Source organism: Canis lupus, chromosome 4 (genome assembly GCF_048164855.1).
Source record: "Canis lupus baileyi chromosome 4, mCanLup2.hap1, whole genome shotgun sequence".
In the NCBI taxonomy this organism is placed as follows: Eukaryota; Metazoa; Chordata; class Mammalia; order Carnivora; family Canidae; genus Canis; species Canis lupus.
In genome coordinates this window covers 15,969,083-15,990,189 of record NC_132841.1, presented here as the reverse complement: position 1 = coordinate 15,990,189, position 21,107 = coordinate 15,969,083, and the positions used below count along the sequence as shown (strand labels likewise).

Sequence of the window (21,107 nt, the reverse complement as noted above, 5' to 3'; positions counted from 1 at the left end):
AATGGAAGTTATTCAACGTTTAGTGATAAACACAGTAACATAAACTTACTTCCATTCTAGGTCTTCCACTTGCATAATTCAGTTGAAACTTTTTGCTTCCTTTATATTATTTTTTTATTCCTATTTTTATTTTTAAATTTTTATTTGTTTTTAATGCTTAGAAGAAGTTCTTTACTAAACAGTTTACCCTGGCTGCCTTCATTGTAATATTGGCTTTAACAGCCCTAGATGTGCCTGTATATGAAGTTTAAGACCTCATAACCTAATCCAGTCATTACATTTGACAGCTAATAAAAGCTTCCAAATTGTAATAGTTTTAAAAATTATATGTTAAAATGCATTAAACTTATCCTTTATGCCATTCCATTGATGGCATAAAGGATAAGTTAAATATAACAAATAAACAAATTGAAGCATTTCTATTGTCTGTCTTTCCACATATATTGTGAGTTTCTCAAAGACAGAGGCCCTGTCTCTAGAACCTTGCAGAATGTGAGACACATAATAAGTGCTAAATAATCAGTTATGAATAGCCTGTGTTAATATGGAGATGGAAACCTGGTGACTGACTTTTATGTTTAAGTGACAATTTAGCATAATGCAGGCTGCTTTGGAATCATAAGGCCTAATTTTTTTTTTTTAAGATTTTATTTATTTATTCATGAGAGACACACAGAGAAAGAGAGGCAGAGACACAGGCAGAGGGAGAAGCAGGCTCCATGCAGGGAGCCCGATATGGGACTCCATCCTGGATCTCCAGGATCACACCCTGGGCCGCAGGCAGCACCAAACTGCTGAGCCATCCAGGCTGCCCCATAAGGCCTATTTGAATCCCAGTTCCTTAATGTGTATGCTTAGATGAGTAACTAAAGATCTTTAAACCTCATTTCCTTCATCTTTAAAATAAAGTAAGATTACAAGTATAAAGTACTCAGCATAGTGCCTGACGCATACTAAGTGTCCCATAAATGGCGGCTAGTATTATTATAAGATATGTGCACTAAACTTTTATCTGTTTGTGTGTGTGTGTGTGTGTGTGTGTGTGTTCATAATAGACGCTTATAGTGACACAAATGACTAGTATTTAAGAGAGCAGATAACTTGGCCCTTTCTATAACTACACCAAATCAAAAAGTGAAAAACTTATAGTTGGTAGGCTGTTTGCTTATTGAATGTAAACTTTATGCACTACTAATTATTGAAATTAAGTAGGTAATTAAGGCCTTTATCATTGCAATGAATATATTTCCTTCCTTTTTAGGTTGCGTTTTAAAAGAAGACAAATTGTTTATGTGAATAAATTTTTGTGGATTTTTAAAGAAAATAATCTCAAATGTGTCTTTTATATGAAGATATTTGACGTATGAAGTTTGCTTGAATTGGGGGTATGTGTGTTTAATGTACATATTAACTGTAGGGATGGAGAAAGTATAAGATCTAGTCTATTTTTAATTTTTCAGTTTCTGTAAGTAAATTTAGTCATTTTAAATATTTTGTGTCACTCTCCTAAATAGTGAAAAATTCTATAATTTAAAAAAAAATTGACTAATGCCTTTTCTGAGGATTTTTACAAAAGTAAAGGATGTAAAGGAACTAATTTAACAAATATTCTAAGGTTTAAAATCTGACTTTAAAATTTATTTTATTCCATGTTACTTACAGTTAGGATTTGCTGGCAAAACAATATAAACAGTATAAAGCAAAAAATGCCAGCAAGAAAACAAATCCTTAAAGGCTTTTTTATTCTACATTTTAAAAAGTGTACTTCAGGTTTCTCCAAAAGCAAAATATCCACAAATTCGTGATTTTTTTTTTCTTGTAATTTGTTGTCACTGTCCAGAGTCAAGGGATTCGTAAGATATTTTTTGGAATGCAGTGCTAAGGATATAAGACATTTGATTGAAAAGGTTATGAAGATATATGGACTTCAGCACTTTTGAAGTATTTTGATTGATTTGGTGGATTTACATGCTTTTCAAGAGCATTTCCAAGGATAGCACTCAACATGTAACGAGGGCTCTTAGGAGTACATTTAGAAATTTACCTAGAAAAATTGAAATCAGGTGGCAATTTTATGTAAGTCAACCTGACAATACTGCAAATATATAATTTGATGAGTGGGATTTATATAATAAGAGTGTTATTTTCATCTCTTAAGTGACTATATTTTCTCACTTGTTCCTAGAATATCACTGAGATTAGGAAGCTGGCAATTTCTGTAACAATTGTGTTGTGCTCAAGATGACAAAGCAAATCATTGGTAATTTGGTATCAGTGTAGATCTTATTCTTTTCTCCTTCCAGATGTTACGTTATTTTCACCAGATTATTTTACTGGCTCCTTAATTCAAGTTGAGATTTTAGAAATCTTACTATATTGGTCTGTAGTTCTCAAGATGATTAAATATGCACTAAAAGAGTGGACCTGGAAATAAATTGCATAGTGAAATTAAATTTTTCTCTCAACTTGCCAGCATGCATTTCTGGACATGGTTTTCCTTTATCTATTACAATTTCCTATTTGGTCTTTAGTGAAATTAGATCATGATGATTAGAATGTCTTCCTTGTAATTTTCTTTTATAACCTAGTATCAGTGGCCATGTTTTTTTCTACTTAAAACAACTTGGCTTGGGTGTTCTAAGAAAGATAAAAGCCTTAAGTTTATTTTAAACATTCAGATCACTAGTGTAAACTCCTTTAACAAGGCAATTAAGGAGGGGGGGTACCTGGGTGGCTCAGTAGTTAAGCGTCCCACTCTTGATTTTGGCTCAGGTCTTGAACTCCAGGTTGTGAGATGAGCCTGGGGTTTGGCTCCACCCTGTGTGCATGGAGCCTGTTTTAAGATTCTTTCTCTCCCTCTGCCTCCCCACCTGCCTCTCTCTCTCTCTCTCTCTCTCTCTCTGAAAATAATTTTTGAAAAGGTAATTTTTTTTTTTGGAGTAGAAGTTTAGGGAAATTTCTAAAAAACCAAAGTTTTTTTTTTTAGAAACCAAAATTTAGAATAAATTTTTATTGGTCTATAAGAATTTTTGGAGTTGATTATGATCATCAGTGGCCCTGAAAAAAACAAAACAAAACCACACACGACTGGGATTTTAAAAACTACCTTTTAAAAACACTTAATGGATGTCTGAAGTTGAACTGCTTACTGACATGTATAAAATAGGAAGAATTCGAGGATTGGGATCAAATAAGAGGTAATTATTCTAAATTTGAGATCTGTATGTGTAGGGACTACAAAGTCCTGTTGTGATTGGATGGGAAGTAAACATAATTTATTTTCCTATATTGTGATTGGCTAAAAACCTTTCTTTCCACGATGTTCTCTCACAACCGAATCTGGAGCCTTTCCCTGTTTTTATAGGACTAGTGAGTTTGAGGTATGTGCTGGAACTGAAAGTACTCGAATTGGCACAGAGAATGTAAATTTTAGGGACACTGACAGAAGCCCTCGACCGACCGGGCGTTTGACGTTCTTACAACAAAGCAATAGCGAGGTATAATCTCTCAAGAGTTCAGAGGTGTAATTAGCATCGTTGCAAACAGGAAGGATGAAAGGATGACAGTGTTTTCTTCCTTTTCATCCAGAGTTATGGACTGTTCTGCAGTGGCTGTTTTCAGTGGAAAGTGTTGCTCTGCTTTGTTTTCAGTGGAAAGTGTTGCTCCGTTTTGCTGCTGGGACTACAGGACTGTTGTTTCAGGCGAAATTTGGGCAAATTCAGGCGGCTGGCACCCTGTGTTCTGAAAAACATCGCTCCGGAGATGTGGGGTTTAACCTGGAGTTTATTTTGTGACCCAGGGTGGAACCAGCACGCTGCACCGCCGCCCCCGCCCCCGCCCCCGCCCCCGCCCTTGAGGGAGCGGCCAGAGGTGACCCTCAAACGCTCTTCCTGGTGTTCCCGGGGGAGAGCATCCCTGTCCCCCCCGCCCCTGGCTGCGTAGCCTGGCGGGCCCTGCAGCCCCCGGGGCAGCGGCGCCGGGCACTACTTTCCGTCTGCGGCGGTTCCTCCGACCCTCTCCCGCGGCTCCCTGCCCCCGCCCGCGCCGGCGGAAGGAGACGCGGCGCTCGCAGCCTGCGAGGCATGGGGAGGCGGAGTAGTCCTGTCCACGGCGGGGCGGCGGCGGCGGCGGCGGCGGCGGCGGGGGCGGCCTCGGGGCCTCCGACGGCACCGCGCGGTGGGGCTCCTGTCAGGGTGCGGGCGTGTGCGTGTGCGTGTGCGTGTGCACAGCCCGGGGCTGCTGGTCTGTGGGCGCCCGGGGTGCGGAGGACCGCGAGGCGCCGGGGTCGCTGTGCCCTTCTGGGCTGCGGTCCGGTGCGCCCCGGGTGCGCGCTCGCTTGCCCGCGGGGCTGCCGCCGGCCCCTGCCGCCTCCCCTCAGCATGCGCGGCCGGTAGGAGCGGGGTTTCACGGGGCCCGCCGTGGCCGTGGAGGAGGCGGCCGCCGCCTCAGCGGCGATGGCTACGGCGGTGGAGACTCGTCTGGAGCTGGTGGGGAAGCGGTTCCTGTGCGTGGCGGCCGGCGAGGAGGCTCGGCCGGGGCGCCGGGACAGTGGACGGCGCTGGCGGGGCTGGCGAGCGGGGGTCATCCGAGCCGTGTCCCACCGGGACAGCCGCAATCCAGACCTGGCGGTAAGAGCGAGCGCCCCCCACGCCCCCCACGCCCCCCCTCCTCAGCCCCTCGCCCCCAGCCTCGCCGCCGTCGCCTGCCCTGCCGCCCCGGGCAGCGGCACCTGGCGCGGACCCGCCGGCTGCCGGTCACGCCCCTCCTCGGCGCGGGCGCCGCTTTCCCCTCCTCCGCTGCTGGGGCCTCGGGTCTCCCGTGTGCACGGCGCCGGGGCGGGACTCCCCGGCCTCCTCCCGGGCCGGCCGCCTCGGGGGTCGGGGGTCGGGGGTCCGGGGTCGGGCCCCCGCCGTGGCGGTGGAGACCTTCAGGAGAGGCGGGGCTGCGGGCCGGAGCCGCTGGGCCAGGTGGGGGCGGGCGAACACCGACCGCTCGACCGCTCGAGGCCCGAGGGGCCATCTTCACCAGCATCTTCCCTTGCAAAGTCTCCCTCGAGCGGGGGTTGGAGACTTCAAACTTCGGCAGTGCGGTCGCTGCGGGAGGGGAGGGAGCAAAGGAGGGAGATGCAGCTGCTGTTCAGGCAGCCGGATTCGTGCACATTGTCCAGGCAAAGACTGTGAGTGGCGGCATCTCGATGCAACCTCTTTCTACAGTCGCTTGGATTTCTAACTGGAAACGATGAAAACGAAAATTTTGATTTGGAGGGTCAGAAATTAACCCCTCCCTCCCTCCCTCCCTTCCTCCCTTCCTTCTTTATTTCCATTTTTTTCCCATGCGATTGTGTTTTTTTTTTTAGAAAGTAAATAGTGTTTTAAAAATCATCCTGGATCTTGTACAATTTTAAATGAAGCAAGAAATACTATAAAATGTTCTGCCCTGAGGAACATTAAGGGTCTTTTTTTTTTTTTTTTGCTTTTCTTTTCCTTTCATATGATACCGCCAATATTTTCTTTCAGTAATGTAGGACTGTGCACCATTTAGAGACGGGATATGTTCGGTCAGTGTTCCAAGCACATTTTTTTTTTTTAATTTGGGGACAGGTTGGAAGGGGTGCAGTAGAGGCTGAGGCATTGACTAGCCTTCCCAAGGTTGATTTGCGAGTACATAATCCAGGAAATTTATTATTAGTACCCTGGGGTATTTAATTTTTTACTGAAAACTTCAAACACGATAATTTTTTTCCTTTTGTTTATCTGCAACTTTACATTTCCGAATTCACTTTACTATCTGTGCATGTACATAACTGTTTTAATATCTTGCTTGGTTTTGGACTGTTTTTGTAGAAACCCCTGTTTCATTACTGTAGTCAATGATACGGCTTCATGGGGCATGTATTGATGTTGACTTGATACTGCAAAATAGGTTTGTTTTGCTAATAGGTATTTCTAGTAGGAAATAAGCCAGAGTAAAGGTAATTTTGAAGATTTTGGTTGGTTATTCTCAGTGGAAAGAAGAAAAAGCAAGTCTTTTAAAAATTTCTCATCTTAATGATTCTACAGATTGTGTCATTTCAGAAACTCTTTTTGTATAAAAGACAGGTGCTGAATTTCTCTAACTTCCTCTTATTGTGATACCATATTGTCTTGGCTTTTATGTGGAAGCTAGTTGGATTATGGTTTAGCATTTATAAATTATTTCCAAGCAAACCTGGATTTTATTTTAGTAAATGCATGAAAATTCGAAAATATAGTTTTAAATCATGAGTATCATTCATGACAGTCAAGTTATCAAAGTTAAATATATTAACTTTCTGGGCAGCCCTGGTGCCACCTTGCTGCCGCCTTCAGCCCAGGGTGTGATCCTGGAGACCCGGATGGAGTCCCGCATCGGGTTCCCTGCATGGAGCCTGCTTCTCCCTCTGCCTGTGTCTCTGCCCTCCCCCCCCCCCCCCCCCCCCCCCGTGTCTCTCATGAAAGAATAAAATCCTTAAAAAAAACAACAGAAAATCCAAAACTTTCTTGCATGGAAGTTTAAATGACATAAAAAATGGGTTTACATGTATCATGTTTGTAGAAGCAGAATATTAAGCTGGGTATTTAAAAATGAAAAATATATATGGATGGTGGGAATGACTAGAAAGAACAGGAATTTTTTTTTTTTTTAAGATTTTATTAATTTATTCACGAGAGACGCAGAGAGGCAAAGACATAGGCAGAGGGAGAAGCAGGCTGGGGAGCCTCATGTGGGATTTGATCCCAGGACCCTGGGATCATACCTGAACCAAAGGCCGACTCTCAACCACTAGCCACCCAGGCATCCCAGTAATGAATTTTCTCAGGTGATGAAAGTGTTTTGTATCTTGAATAGTAACAGATGTATATGTGTGTTGAAACTTCTTGAATTATATAGTTAATAACTGCATTTCATCATGTGCAAATTTTACATAAAAATTCATTTTGAGTCATATCTATGTGAACCTCCAGCAGTTTTCCCTTTTTTTAAAAAAAAAAATTAATTTTATTTAATCCTTATACCCAATGTGGGACTCAAACTCATAACCCTGAAATAAAGGGTCGCTTGCTCTTCAGGCTGCAGAGCCAGCAAGGCGCCCCTCTAGCAGTTTTCATCTGTCTACAAGTCTTTATTTGAAAATTTTTTATGCAGTGTAACTGAGTTTTTTCAGCCAAAACCTACAGTTCTAGAGTCCCTCCCAAACTTTCTTACATCGTGTTTGTTTGTTCCTTTTTTTTTTTTTACATTCATATTCCCTAAATTAAACAAAACATGGAACAGGTTAGCATCAGTATACTGTAATTCTCCTTTTAGACTTTTTTAAGATTTTACTTTAAAATCTTAAATCTTAAACACCCAAGATGGGTCTTGAACTCACAACTCTGAGATCAGGAGTTGCATGCTTCCCTGACTGAGCCAGCCAGGCATCCCTTTGAGACTTTTGTTACTGCAGAATAAATTTTATTTTATTTAATTAATTTATTTTAAATAAGCTCTGTGCCCTATGTGGAGCTTTTACTCACAACCCTGAGATCAAGAGTCGCATGGAAAAAAAAAAAAAAAAAAAAAAAAAAGAGTCGCATGGTCTACCAACTGAGCCAGCCAGGTGCCCCCTGGAATTATATAGAAGTTTAGAGGGAGTAGGTAGGGAAAAATTTTATAGTTAGGCCAATGTAGACTTTAGAGAAGATTTCAGGAGGCACTCAAGGCATGAGCACAGTGAACTAAGCCTACCTTGTTTTGAGGGTAGAGCAAGTAGACAAGCAATGAGATTTTTTTTTTTTAAGATTTTATTTATTCATGAAAGAGAGAGAGATAGAGGCAGAAAGGCAGAAACATCGGCAGAGGGAGAAGCAGGCTCCATGCAGGAAGCCCGTTGTGGGACTCCATCCTGGGACTCTGGGATCACACCCTGAGCCAAAGGCAGATGCTCAACTGCTGAGCCACCCAGGCATCCCTGCAGAATAAATTTTAAAGAGTTTCATGGATTATATGAAAAATGCTAGTAATTAGGCTCTTTTTGTGTTTGGGTTTTTTTAAGTTAAATATATATGTAACTTAGAATGTACAAATTTATTAGAAATCTCAGTTATATGTATTTATGGCACATGATTGAAAGGATAACTAGCAACTTGAAAATAGTTTAAGGTATACTTATCTCAAAAGTTCATCAATTCTTATTAATTTTACGTATGAAGAGTTGTTATGTGTTTTAAACAATACAAATTGGTTATTTATAGTTCTGGAGATGACAAGTCTAACATGGCTAACAGTGGTCTAAAGTCAAGGTCTGGTAGAACTGTGTTCTTTTCTGAAGGTGCTAGATGAGATCAATATTTTTCCCCTTTCTGGCTTTTAGAAGTATCCCACATTCCTTGGTTGAGGCACCTTTCCCTCTGATTCTATTGTCTCTCCCATCCACTTTTAAGTGCCCTCGTGATAATATTGGGTTCACCCCAGTAATAAATAATAATCTTACCTGCGAATTAACAACCTTGATTCCATCTGAACCTTACTTCTCCTTTGCCATATAATGTAACTTTGATACAGGGTTTCATGGTTTTTGGGCATGAGCATCTTTGGGGTGGCATTATTCTGCCTACCACACCAAGGTAGCAAAAATATTCTTTTAAACTATGAATCTATATGATTTCATATAAGTAAATTAAGGCTAAAATTAATTGTATTTTTTCATGCCAGGAGTTTTAGTAATAATATCATTATCTGATCTCTTAAGTAGATGAGTTTAATTGTTAGAATTTTTACTAGACTACGCTTGAATAATTTTATGTATTTTTTATGGTTTTTAAAAAATGACTTGAAAACCTTTTGGGTTATCTGTTTTGGAATTACATTAATCAACAAAAGATTTTATCTGAATATTTTTTATTCAGTAGGACCAATTTGTTGAAGTTGAAATACCTAATAAAGTATATTGTGAGTCCTCAGCATGTGGAGGTTTTTTTTTAGCCTCATTATTTAAAAAGTTTTTCTTGCTTTGGTATACATGTTGATTGTTATTACTGCCTTACTTTTTAAGGAACTTTTCTAGAAGACCAGTAGTATTATAGAAGGGAAGCTGCCCGTTGAGAAGTTGCATAATACTCATCCTTGAATAATATCGTCAGGCTGATTAAAGAGCAAAACTTGGGATCCCTGGGTGGCGCAGCGGTTTGGCGCCTGCTTTTGGCCCAGGGCGCGATCCTGGAGACCCGGGATCGAGTCCCACATCGGGCTCCCGGTGCATGGAGCCTGCTTCTCCCTCTGCCTGTGTCTCTGTGCTTCTCTCTCTCTCTCTCTCTCTCTGTGACTATCATAAAAAAAAAAAAAGCAAAACTTGATTTACTTTTTACTTGTTTTAACTTACTGTCCATAACCTATCAGCCCTTTACTTATTTTTTTATCCAGCCGTCTAGTTATCTACCCATTCACCGTCTTTTGATGCTTACGGTGATTGCATCCTTGTTTCAAGCTAAAACTCTGTTTAAAGTGTATTTCTTAAAAAATGTGTCAGATTTTTTAGTACCCAAAAGGAACAAAAATTATATTTTGCTTAATATACCAAACACATAAATTTGCTTGTTTGTTGGGGAATTTTCTGAAGGTCACTTAGTGACAAGATTTTAAACTGTTCTAAATGAGTACCTACAGATAAGTTACTTTGCAGATATTAAATATAAAGAAAATTTTCATATTTAAGGAGTTTAAAGAGACCTGTGATTTTATTTGTTGTAAGGAAGCCTTTTCCATTTTTAGTACTATTATGTTTTTGTTCAGCTGTCTTTTCATTTAAGTTTCATGTTGAGTTGGTAACATTTGATTCCCTTATACATTTTGTTAGGATAAGTCTTTAGGTAAATCTGAAATTTATAATGGCCTTGCAGTATTGATAATGCTAATTTTTGGTCTGTTCACAATGAGTGAGTGAGTGGTTTTTTTCCTTCATTGCTCAGTATGACTTGGATGAGTTAACCATAAGGAAAATTGGTTAGCTGATAGGTAGACTTTTTTATGTCTGATTTGAGTAGACGTTTTTTCTCTTCTCTGGAGTTGTTGTTATTGGTCCCAGAAGACTTAAATACACTAAGAGGAGTATGTAAATTGTAGCTATCTATGGTGGCTATGGTAGTACCTTGTAAATTGTGCATTTCAGTTTTAACCACTAGCCTAGCTTGTTTTAAAAGAAGGTAATCACCCAGTAATTTAATGGTGTGATTTGTATGTTTCTGTGTAAAATTAATTAAATAAAGGAGGTATTTTTTTTTCTCTTTTGACCTATCATACATATATTCTGGCACATAATTTGGTTCCATTAACTTAAAATATAGAATTTTAAAATTTATTTGAAATTTTATTGAATTTTAAAAATTTATTTGGACTAAAGATTTTACCGTGAGAACTGTATTCTTACCTTCATTGCATTTGAAAATAAAAATGTCCAGAGACTCCAACGTAGTTGAAAGCATAAGAAGCTGTTTTCCTATGTTTATAGTATTATTACTTTTGACAATTTCAAGTTATGTACAAAGAAGGTCTTCAACTCAAACTCATACTCATTTTCCCCTTATGTATTTAGTATAGTATCTAGTATTTACTTAGATGTTTAATAAATGTTTAACTGACAAATGTCATAAATTTTGTAATTTAATCTATACCAACCATCTCAATTACATTACTATTTAGTATAAATTCTGAGTAACAGGTTTTTGTTTTGTTTTGTTTTGTTTTGTTTTGTGGCATTGTGTATCTTAGTGGTTATTTCCCCAGTATCCATTATGTGTTGTGTGGTTTGACTAAATGGTGGGCCATGGTATTCCTAAAATAATCAGGTAATTGAACTCTTCTGGCTACACTGATGAGTGTAGGCCCTAACTAATTAGGTTCAATCAGAATGAAGTCAAGTACAGTATTGTGTGGGTGTTATGCCTAAATTGCCACAGCCATTTCCCTGTTTTAAGGTCAGCCAATTTAAGGACAAGATTGACAACAGGTCAAATTGTTTTCTGAAGCCCAAATAAACTGTTGGATTTTTCACTTACAGGATTTTTCATTTTGGAAGAGTAAATTTAACCTAGTGTGTTTTTCCTTTATTTTTTCTTTGGAACTAAAAGCATTTTAACTGATACACAGGGTAATATTCCATTCCATATTTTGGAAAACACATGTAAGAAGCATTTTCATAACATTCTTGTTTTCTTTGTTACTTTATGTTAAGACATTTAGAGTTTTGTCATGCTTATTAACTTCATTGGTAATTTTCAGAAAGGGTGATATACTCTGCTTTGTGTCTTGATGTATCCCAAAACTTTGTAAAATTCTTTTAATATATATAAGATGTACAAATACCTAACCTTATAAATAATGACAAATAAATAACATTTGAATTTTTATGTCAGGAAGAATCTATAAACCCCTTAATAGTTAAAAAGAAATTTTAGGAAAAGTATCATTTCAGAAATTAACAAGAAATTAATCTTTAGTTTTTAGGTCGTATACCGTAAATGTCTGTTTCCACTCAGTTATTGTTGGCCAGTAAATGAATACCTATCAGTATACTATTCTTTATCTGCAGCGCTGAAATTCAGATAGTATTGTATAACAGAATATTTTTAAGGATTCACTAGGAAAACCTGAAATAAATGAACTTTTTAAAAAGTAAAACCTAATATGAACTGAATTTCTTGTCTTGTAAGAGAAATATTAATGTGCTTAATTTTAGGGTGCTGCTCTAAACTCCACAGGTTTACATACAACATAGGTACTTTTACATGTAATAATACATGTGATACATGTACTGTGTCACCATATTCACTGTCACTATATCTATACCCTATGTAACTTTTTAAAATCCAACAAATTTTGAACTCCCAAACCCATCTAGTTAGAAGGATTTGGGATGAGGGATGGTTATATAAAAATTAATACTGATCTCATTTATTTATTTTAAAGAGAGTGCATACGCAGGAAGGGAGGGACAAAGAGAGAGGAAGAGAGAATTATTTTTTTTTTAACTTTTAAAAGAGAGAGAATCTTAAGCAGGTTTCACATTCAGAAGGAGCGTGACATGGGGCTCAATTTCATGATCCTGAGATCATAACTGGAGTGGAAATCAAGAATTGGATACTTAACTGATGGAGCCATCCAGACACCCCTATACTGATTTTTTTTAATGGTAGCTATTATGGTAATAGATATTACTAATTTCATTTGTTTCAAGATTTGACAGTGATTATATTTTGGTTTGATGTTGGGATAAACAGTTGTTTTCAATTTAGAAAATTTTAGGGATCCCTGGGTGGCTCAGCGGTTTGGCGCCTGTCTTTGGCCCAGGACGTGATCCTGGAGTCCCGGGATCGAATCCCGGGATCGAGTCCCACATCAGGCTCCCTGTGTGGAGCCTGCTTCTCCCTCTGCCTGTGTCTCTGTCTCTCTCTCTCTGTGTCTTTCATGAATGAATAAATCAATAAAATCTTAAAGAAAAAAAAAAAAAGAAAAAGAAAATTTTAACAGACTTCTGTTTTATTTGATAAAAAGTTCTTAATGTGATAAATTTTTAAGGATTATGCAATTTGTCCTTTAAGATTATTCACAAAAAAAAAAAAAAAAGATTATTCACTAAAATATTAAAATGTTTCAAAATGTTGAAACATTTTCTGAAATGATCTAATTGGATGGAGTCTTTCCAGGTAGAATTTTTTATATTCTAGCTGTTTTATAAAATTATCCTAGTAAATCCACTGATGAAAATCTTATGTTTATTTTATAATATAGAACCTATTGATTTAATTATGAACAAGTGGTTAATTAGTAGAAAACAGCTATTATCCTTTTACTGTTTGGATGTAGGGCATAAATTTTTGAGATATAACACCATCTAGCCCACATTTCTTAACCAGTCGGAACTGGGAGTCACGTAAGAATTTGTTTATTGAATTTGAGCAGGGTAGATAAATGCTTAAACCTCTTATTAAAAAGTATGGATACAGTGAAATCTGAGTTTTGGGGGTTATTGGGTAGTAGCTCCCTTTAGAATTAATAAAAGTTTTGGATTACATATTTCTTAATACATTACAAATATGAGGTGCAGTTTTTTACCTATATTCGTTCAAATCAGCCCAACAAAATAGGTGTTAATAGAATGTCTTTTTAAATTAGTTTGAAGAAATAGGAGTTGTGTATAAGTATGTATAAATACATGTAACTAATTACTATTAAAGACCTTAAATATCTCTTACTGAAATATTTCTCAAAAGTACTTTTTAACATTTCACTTGATTTATAGTTTGGGTCTCAGTTTTCTCATTTATACAATCAGTGAATGGAATTAGTCTAGATTCAAAGTTTTTTCTCTTCTCTAATTCTGAAACTGTGATATTAAAAGTTTCTCTCTGGAATGTCCTGGAATAAAGTGTTTATTAAGCAGAAATAAATTTCAGATTCCCTCCCAAAAGCTCTTCATTCTGAATTAATGAAATTTTTCATTATGACACACCTTCTGAATCATAGTACATGGATCACAATTCTGGCTAAAACATTGTGATTTCTATTTAATAGTGTTTTTTTGGATGATCAGGATGAATTCTTAAGATCTGAATTTTTATGACAGTAGAAACTGAGGTAGAATAAGTATCCCAAGGCTGCAATATTAGGCCTTGAAATAATTCAGTATGTATTTTCTTATACACTTGGAAGTGTTTAGCTATATTTGATTTTTTAAAAGATTTTATTCATTCATTCATTCATTCATTCATTCATTCATTCATTCATTCATGAGAGACACAGAAGGAGAGGCAGAGGCATAGACAGAGGGAGAAGCAGGCTCCCTGCAGAGAGTCCGATTTGGGACTCAATCCCCCACCAGGGATCACACCCTGAGCCTAAGGCAGATGCTCAACCGCTGAGCCACCCAGGCATCCCTGTATTTGATTTTTTTTTAAAGATTTTATTTATTTATTCATGAGAGACAGAGAGAGAGAGAGAGAGAGAGGCAGAGACACAGGCAGAGGGAGAAGTAGGCTCCATGCAGGGAGCCTGACGTGGGACTCGATCCTGGATCTCCAGGATCACGCCCTGGGCTGAAGGTGACGTTAAACCGCTGGGCCACTGGGCTGCCCCGATTTTTTTTTTTTTAAGATTTTATTTATTTATTCATAGACAGAGAGAGGCTGAGACACAGGCAGAGGGAGAGGGAGAAGCAGGCTCCATGCAGGGAGTCGGATGTGGGACTCGATCCCAGGTCTCCAGGATCACACCCCAGGCTGCAGGTGGCACCAAACTGCTGTGCCACCAGGGCTGCCCTGTATTTGATTTTTTGATGAAAATACTCCCTAGTTCTAATTGACTAAAAGGAGTGAAATTTTACTTCCTTAAATGATTAGTAATTCACAGACTTTCAAAATAAAAAAAACAATGAAACAAAAACAAGCCTCTTTTTTTGCTAGAATAAATATTCTCCCTAAGGTGCCTGGCTGGCTCTGTCCATAGAGCATGTGACTCTTGATCTTGAGGTTGTGGGTTCGAGCCCCATACTGGGTGTAGAGATTACTTAAAAATAAAATCTTAAAAAAAAAAAAAATTCTCCCTGAACCTTTGCTCTTTTTTGATTTTTGTTAGCCTCATGATTCAAGTCCTTTGGGGACTTCTTCCCTTCCTGATTAGTTTCTACCATCTTAATTTATTCTTAGAGACTCAGTCCTTTGCTTAATGTTTTATTTTGTCTAGTTTTGTTTTTTAATTCTTGTTATTCTCTAGAAAATTTACTGATAGTTCTTGCATCATTAGTCACAAGTCTGCAGCTTAAGCATTGGCCTTCAGTTTGAATCCACCATCACTATCTTTTCTTTTTTTTAAGAGAGAGGCACAAGTATAGGGAGCAGCAGAGAGGGAGAGGGAGAAGCAGGCTCCTCCCCACTGAGCAGGGAGCTGGACAAGGGGCTTGATCCCAGGACCGCAGGATCATGACCTGAGCTGAAGACAGATGCTTAAGACTGAGCCACCCAAATGCTCCTACTTTCTTTTTGATGACTTTACACGAATATCCTACCTTTGAGTATGATAAAATTTGTCTGAAGTGTTCATTTATTATCTTCATGTGAAATTAGTGACCCTTTTGAGACTTGAAGTCATCTCATACTGGTTTTAAAACTTTCATTCATTTTCACCTTTCTACCACCTAGAATGTAGGTATTTACTGAGTCCTGCAAATTTCTTCCTTCAGATTACAATCTGCTCTCCCCACAGCACTACTTCTGTGGTTTTTTTTCAATTTGTATTGCCACTGGCTACAAATTTTATTGTCCAGCACATACATTAAGTGATCTTTCTATTTTATTTCTTTTCCAATCTGTTCTATGCAATGTGAACAGATTACTCATACTGAGTTTCCCATCAGCTCACTATAGTAGTTTTTCTTTTGCTTTTCCAATAAAGTCCAAACTCCATTACCCTACTTTTTTTTTTTTTTTTTTTTTTAAAGATTTTATTTATTTATTCATGAGAATACAGAGAGGAGAGAGAGAGGCAGAGACACAGGCAGAGGGAGAAGCAGGCTCCACGCAGGGTCTCCAGGATCAGGCCCTGGGCTGTAGGCGGCGCTAAACCGCTGAGCCACCAGGGCTGCCCTACCTTACTGTTTAGACCTCCTCAGTCATCCCCCATCCTTTGAAATTTAAAATTCACTAATCTATGCAAACCGTTGTGTTTAGTGATACTCTTTTGTTGGAATTTAAAAACTCTTTATGAAATCATAAAATGCATTTCATGTTTACTTTCAAATTTCATTTGCTTAAGAAATTTCTGATATCAAACTGATAGGCATATTCTCTTTTGTTGAGAATGGTATTATTACTTTTTATCTTGAGGAGTGCAAGTAGTTGATTTTTGGTTTTGTTTCCCTTGCCTCCAGGGACGTATCTAGTAAGTAGTTAAAACAGCCAAGGTCAGAGAGGTTGCTGCCTGTCTTTTCCTCTAGGATTTGGTGTTTTTTTTTGTCTCACATTTTGGTCTTTTATCCATTTTGAATTCATTTTTGTATATGGTTTAAGAAAGTGGTCCAGTTTCATTCTTTTGCATGCTGCTGCCCAGTTTTCCCAACACCATTTATTGAAGAGACTTTTTTTCATTAGATATTCTTTCCTGTTTTGTGGAAGATTAGATGGCCATATGGTTATGGGTCCGTTTCTGGGTTTTCTATTCTGTTCCATTGATCTGTGTTTGTTTTTGTGCCAGTACCCTACTTTCTTAATGATTACAGCTTTGTTTTTTTGTTTTTAAACATTTTATTTATTTATTAATGAGAGACGGGGTGTGGGGCGTGGGCAGAGACACAGGCAGAGGGAGAAGCAGGCGCCATGCAGGGAACCCGACGCGGGACTCAATTCTGGGTCCCCAGGACCACACCCTGGGCTGAAGGTGGCGCTAAACCACTGAGCCACCCGGGCTGCCCCTACAGCTTTGTAATATACCTTGAGGTCTGGAATTGTGATGCTTCCAGCTTTGTAATTGACAAAAGCTTCTGTACAGTGAAGGAAACAATCAGCAAAACTTAAAAGGCAACCTACAGAATGGGAGAAAATATTTGCAAATGACATACCTGATATAAAGGGTTAGTATCCAAAATCTATAAAGAGCTTATCAAACTCAACGCCCTCAAAATAAATAATCCAGTTAAGAAATGGGCAGAAGACATGAACAGACATTTTTCCAAAGAAGGCATATAAATGGCCAACAGACAGGTGAAAAGATACTCAACATCACTCATCATCAGGGAAGTATAAATCAAAACCACGATGAGATACCACGTCACACCTGTCAGAATGGCTAAAATTAGCAACACAGGAAACAACAGATGTTGGCAAGGATGCAGAGAAAGGGGAACCCTCTTACACTGTTGGTGGGAATGCAAACTGGTGCAGCCACCCTGGAAAACAGTATGGAGGTTCCTCAAAAAGTTAAATATAGAATTACCTTTCTACCCAGTAATTGCTCTACTAGGTATTTACTCAAAGGATACAAAAATATAGATACAAAAGGGGCACATGCATTCCAACGTTTAGAGCAGCATTATCATTGGTAACTAAACTATGGAGAGAGCCCAAATGTCCACTGATTGATGAATGGATAAAGAAGAGGTGGTGCATAATATATAATGAAGTGTTACTCAACCATCAAAAAGAATGAACTCTTAGCATTTGCAAAAACGTGGTTGGAGCTGGATGAAATAAGTTAGAGAAAGACAAATACCATATGATTTCACTCATATGTGGAATTTAAGAAGCAAAACAGATAAACATAGGGGAAGGGGGAAAAAAGAGAGGGAGACAAAACATAAGAGACTTTTTTTAACTATAGAGAACAAACTGAAGGTTGAGAGGAGGTAGGCTGGGGTGAACTAAATGGATGATAATTGTTAAGGAGGGCATTTGTGGTGATGAGCATTGAGTGTATATGTAAGTGATGAATCACAAAATTCTACACCTGAAACCAATTTTACTATAAGCTAATTTGAATTTAAATAAAAACTTGAAATTAAAAATACCATATTACTTTGTGTTGCATGAACTGAGTCAAATGAGAAAACAGACTCCTACTAATCATATATAATTATTTTTTGTTTTTGAAAGACAAAATCTAATTTAATAGCATTTTACACAATATTCATGAATTTGCAGGTACCATTTTGATTTTAAAATAGACATATTCCATAATTTTATTGTTTTTGAAATTAAGGCACATTTTATAAGTAGTTCACATCGAAAGTGACTTATTTATCACTATTCAGAATAGACAATATACTGGTGGTAGTCTGCCTACAGGATGTGTTACATTACTTGTGAAAACTTTTCAGTCTTGGTATTCCTTTAAAGTCTTAAAAATTATTGAGGGTCCTGTAGAGCTTTGTTTTTGTGGGTTATATCTATTGACATTTACTGCATTAAAAATTAAAACTCACAAGTTAGGACATACAACTAGATATGCCATTACTTGTCAGAACAGTGCTATCACAATGCATGTAATTTGTAGAAAACTGCTTATACACTGATGAGAGAGTAAGGGTGGAAAAGACAAATAACATCTAAATATTATGGAAAATTTTACCTTATTAAACCTTTGAATAGGTTCAGTTAGCCATGAAAGCTTGTAGTGAAGATACCTGTTAATCTAATTATTTCCTTAGTTAGAATTATGTAAACTGGTATAATGGCAGGTGCTTGAGGTTTTAAATAAATTTGGCTTTTTCATCATTTGACATATTTTCTAGTATTTGCTATGTTGCTGCATTGCTCTGAACATTATGTATTTTAAACATAGATTTCCTGTCACATGCCATAGAATGTAGAAACAGTAGAACATGCAGTAGAAATTAACTCACTATTCCTAGAATAGATTATAGAATTTTTCAAAGCTAGGATTGGTCTGTATGACTAATTCATGTGTTGTGAAAGACTGTCATTTAGAAGCTGAAACATCTGATCCATCTGTCAAATTATGAGTTTAAGTATGATTCAGAAAACATCTTTAGGCTCAAAGGAATGTCACAGAAGGAAGTAGTATGGCAATGTGTGGATAAAGTTATACATTCCCATTTAATGTAAAATAGCTTTATATATATTGAATATAGGATTTATTTCCTCTCCAAATTGTCATTAAGATTGAATCTTGTCGTCAATATAAATACTAGGTAATACAAGTACTAGTTAAGATATTTAACTTATTATATTTATGGTGTTTCCCTTATTCCCTAGAATGTGTAATGGCCTTAACATTCAAAATCTCTTATATATTAACACAAAAGTGAATCTTTGAAGTTTAAGGGGAACCTTTTTTTTTTTTTTTTAAGATATTATTTATTTGATACACAGAGAGAAAGAACACAAGCAGAGGGAGAGGGAGAAGCACACTTCCCCGCTGAGCAGAGAGCCTTCCAGGACCCTGGGATTATGCCCTGAGCTGAAGGCAGACATTTAATGGACTGAGCCACTGAGGCACCTCTAAGGGAAACCATTTTATTTTACATTGTTCATCTGAATTAAGGGAATAAATAATGAACATGAATGTATAGTATATGTGTCCCATCTTTCCATAATGGTTTTGAAATCTATAAACACAAGTATTTATAGGAATAATTATTAATTTCCCTTGAAATACAAAGTTAAAGCTGTAAACAAAGTAAAAGGTAAATTTCCTTATAAAGATTAGAGCTACATAATATTGTATTAAATTTGCTTCTGAATTTCCTAGCTTTTATAGCCAAAAAGAATTGTGATGATTCAAACAAATATCATTGGTTTTCAAAAGTGATTTTGAAAAGGAGCCCCTTCAACTTTTGTTAAAGACAGTGAATTTTACCAGCAAGTTAAGAACTCTTTTTTAGTAACTAAGGATCAAAGGCATAATTATAAAATGACACTTGATGAAGATACTTCTGCAGGAGATTAATGTGGTCTCTGTTGTAATATTTTGATTAATGGAATCTGGAGAACCTGATATTTAATTTTGTATAACGTTTTTAAGGCTTATCCTGTTTTAGCAAGTTTTAGCATAATGCCATTCATTTTTATGACTGAATAATACTTTGTTGCATGTACATACTTTTTTCTTTATCCATTCATCTTTTGATGGACACTTGACAACTCCAGTTACACCGTTTGGCTATTGTGAAAAATGCCACTCTGAATATTGGTGTTACAAATCTCTGTTCAAATCCATACTCCATTCACTTCAGAAGAGTTGTTGGATCATATGGTAATTCTGTGTTTAGTGTTGTGAGGAACTACCATACTGTTTTCTTCAGCAGCAGCACTATTTTGCGTTACCACCAGCAATGCATGTGGGTTCCAATATCTCAACATCCTAGCCAACACTAGCTCTTTTCTGAGTTGTTGTGTGTGTTATTAAATAGCTATCCTAATGAGTGAAAGTGGTATTTTATTACGGTTTTGATTGGCATTTCCCTAATGATTAGTGATGTTGAACATCTTTTCAGGTACCTATTGGCCATTTGTATATCTTTGGAGAAATGTTTATTGTAGTTTTTTTTGCTCGTTTTAAAAAATAGGTTGATTGTTTTTCTTTGTTGTGGAATTCTTTGTATATTCTGGATATTAATACGTTATCAGAACGGTGATTTGCAATTATTTTCTCTTGTTTAGTAGGTTTCTTTTTTTTTTTATCTTTTTCTTAATAGTGTCTTTTAGCACACAAAAGTTTTGAATTTTGATGTAGTCAATTTATCTTTTTTCTTTTGTTGCCTGTAATTTTGGTTTCATATCTGAGAGGTCCTTGCTAAATCCTGTGCTGTGAAACTTGTGTGTGCTATGTTTCTTTTAGTCTTAGCTCGTATATTTTGTTCTTTGATCTATTTTGAGTTTTTTTTTTTTTTGTATACTTTAAGACAAGGATCCAATTTCATTCTTTTGCACATAGTATAGTTTTCTCAGTACCATTTATTAAAAAAGACTGTTCTTTTTTCATTGAATGATCTTGGTACCCTTGGCAAAAAAATCATTTGACAGTAGATGTGACAGTTTATTTCCAGGTTCTCTATTCTTTTTCATTGGTCTTTGTATCTATATTCCATTACCACACTGTTTTGATTGCTGCAGATTTGTATTAAGTTTAAAATCAGGAGGTGTCAATCCTCCAACTTTGTTCTTCATTTACAAGATTGTTTTGTCTCTTTGGATCCCTTGAGATTTCACATGAATTTTAGGATTGATTTTTCTTTTTCTGAAAAAAATGACATTGGAATTTTGATATTGTATCAAATCATAGATCCTTTTGGGTAGTATCAATATATATATATATTTTTAAGATTTATTTATTCATGACAGTCACAGAGAGAGAGGCAGAGACAAAAGGTAGAGGGAAAGGCAGGCTTCCTGTGGGCGGGGAGCCTGATGTGGGACTCAGTCTTGGGACCCAGGATCTTTACCTGAGCCAAAGGCAGACGCTCATCCACTGAGCCACCCAGGCTCTTGGTAGTATCAATATCTTAACAATATTAAATTTTAAAAATCTGTGAACACAGGATGTCTTTCCATTATGTCTTTAATTTTTTTCAGCAGCATCTTGTAGTTTTCAGTCTACAAGTCTTT

General features: G+C 37.4%; 1 protein-coding gene and 1 long non-coding RNA gene across 6 annotated transcripts in view; one reads left to right on the top strand and one right to left on the bottom strand.

Annotated features, from left to right (window-relative positions):
- The window catches only part of JMJD1C (jumonji domain containing 1C), a 330,739-nt gene that overhangs the window by 63,709 nt on the left and 245,923 nt on the right, over nucleotides 1–21,107 (top strand). For 2 of the 4 annotated variants that reach the window (XM_072823243.1, XM_072823242.1), the window contains exon 1: nucleotides 4,476–4,628. The exons of 1 other annotated variant lie outside the window; for it this stretch is intronic. Coding sequence is in view for 1 of the 3 variants with exons in the window: in XM_072823251.1 (XP_072679352.1) it covers nucleotides 4,455–4,628 (174 nt within the window). In the remaining 2 variants the exon portion in view is untranslated. Of the gene's footprint in view, nucleotides 1–4,448; nucleotides 4,629–21,107 lie in introns of those variants that run through there. One more of the 4 variants, XM_072823251.1, reaches the window with a different exon arrangement.
- Nucleotides 7,785–21,107, bottom strand: part of LOC140631909 (uncharacterized) — a 50,791-nt gene continuing 37,468 nt past the window's right edge. The window contains exon 3 of one of the 2 annotated variants that reach the window (XR_012029455.1): nucleotides 7,785–7,969. This is a non-coding gene — a long non-coding RNA (uncharacterized lncRNA). Of the gene's footprint in view, nucleotides 7,970–13,801; nucleotides 16,568–21,107 lie in introns of those variants that run through there. The other variant, XR_012029456.1, reaches the window with a different exon arrangement.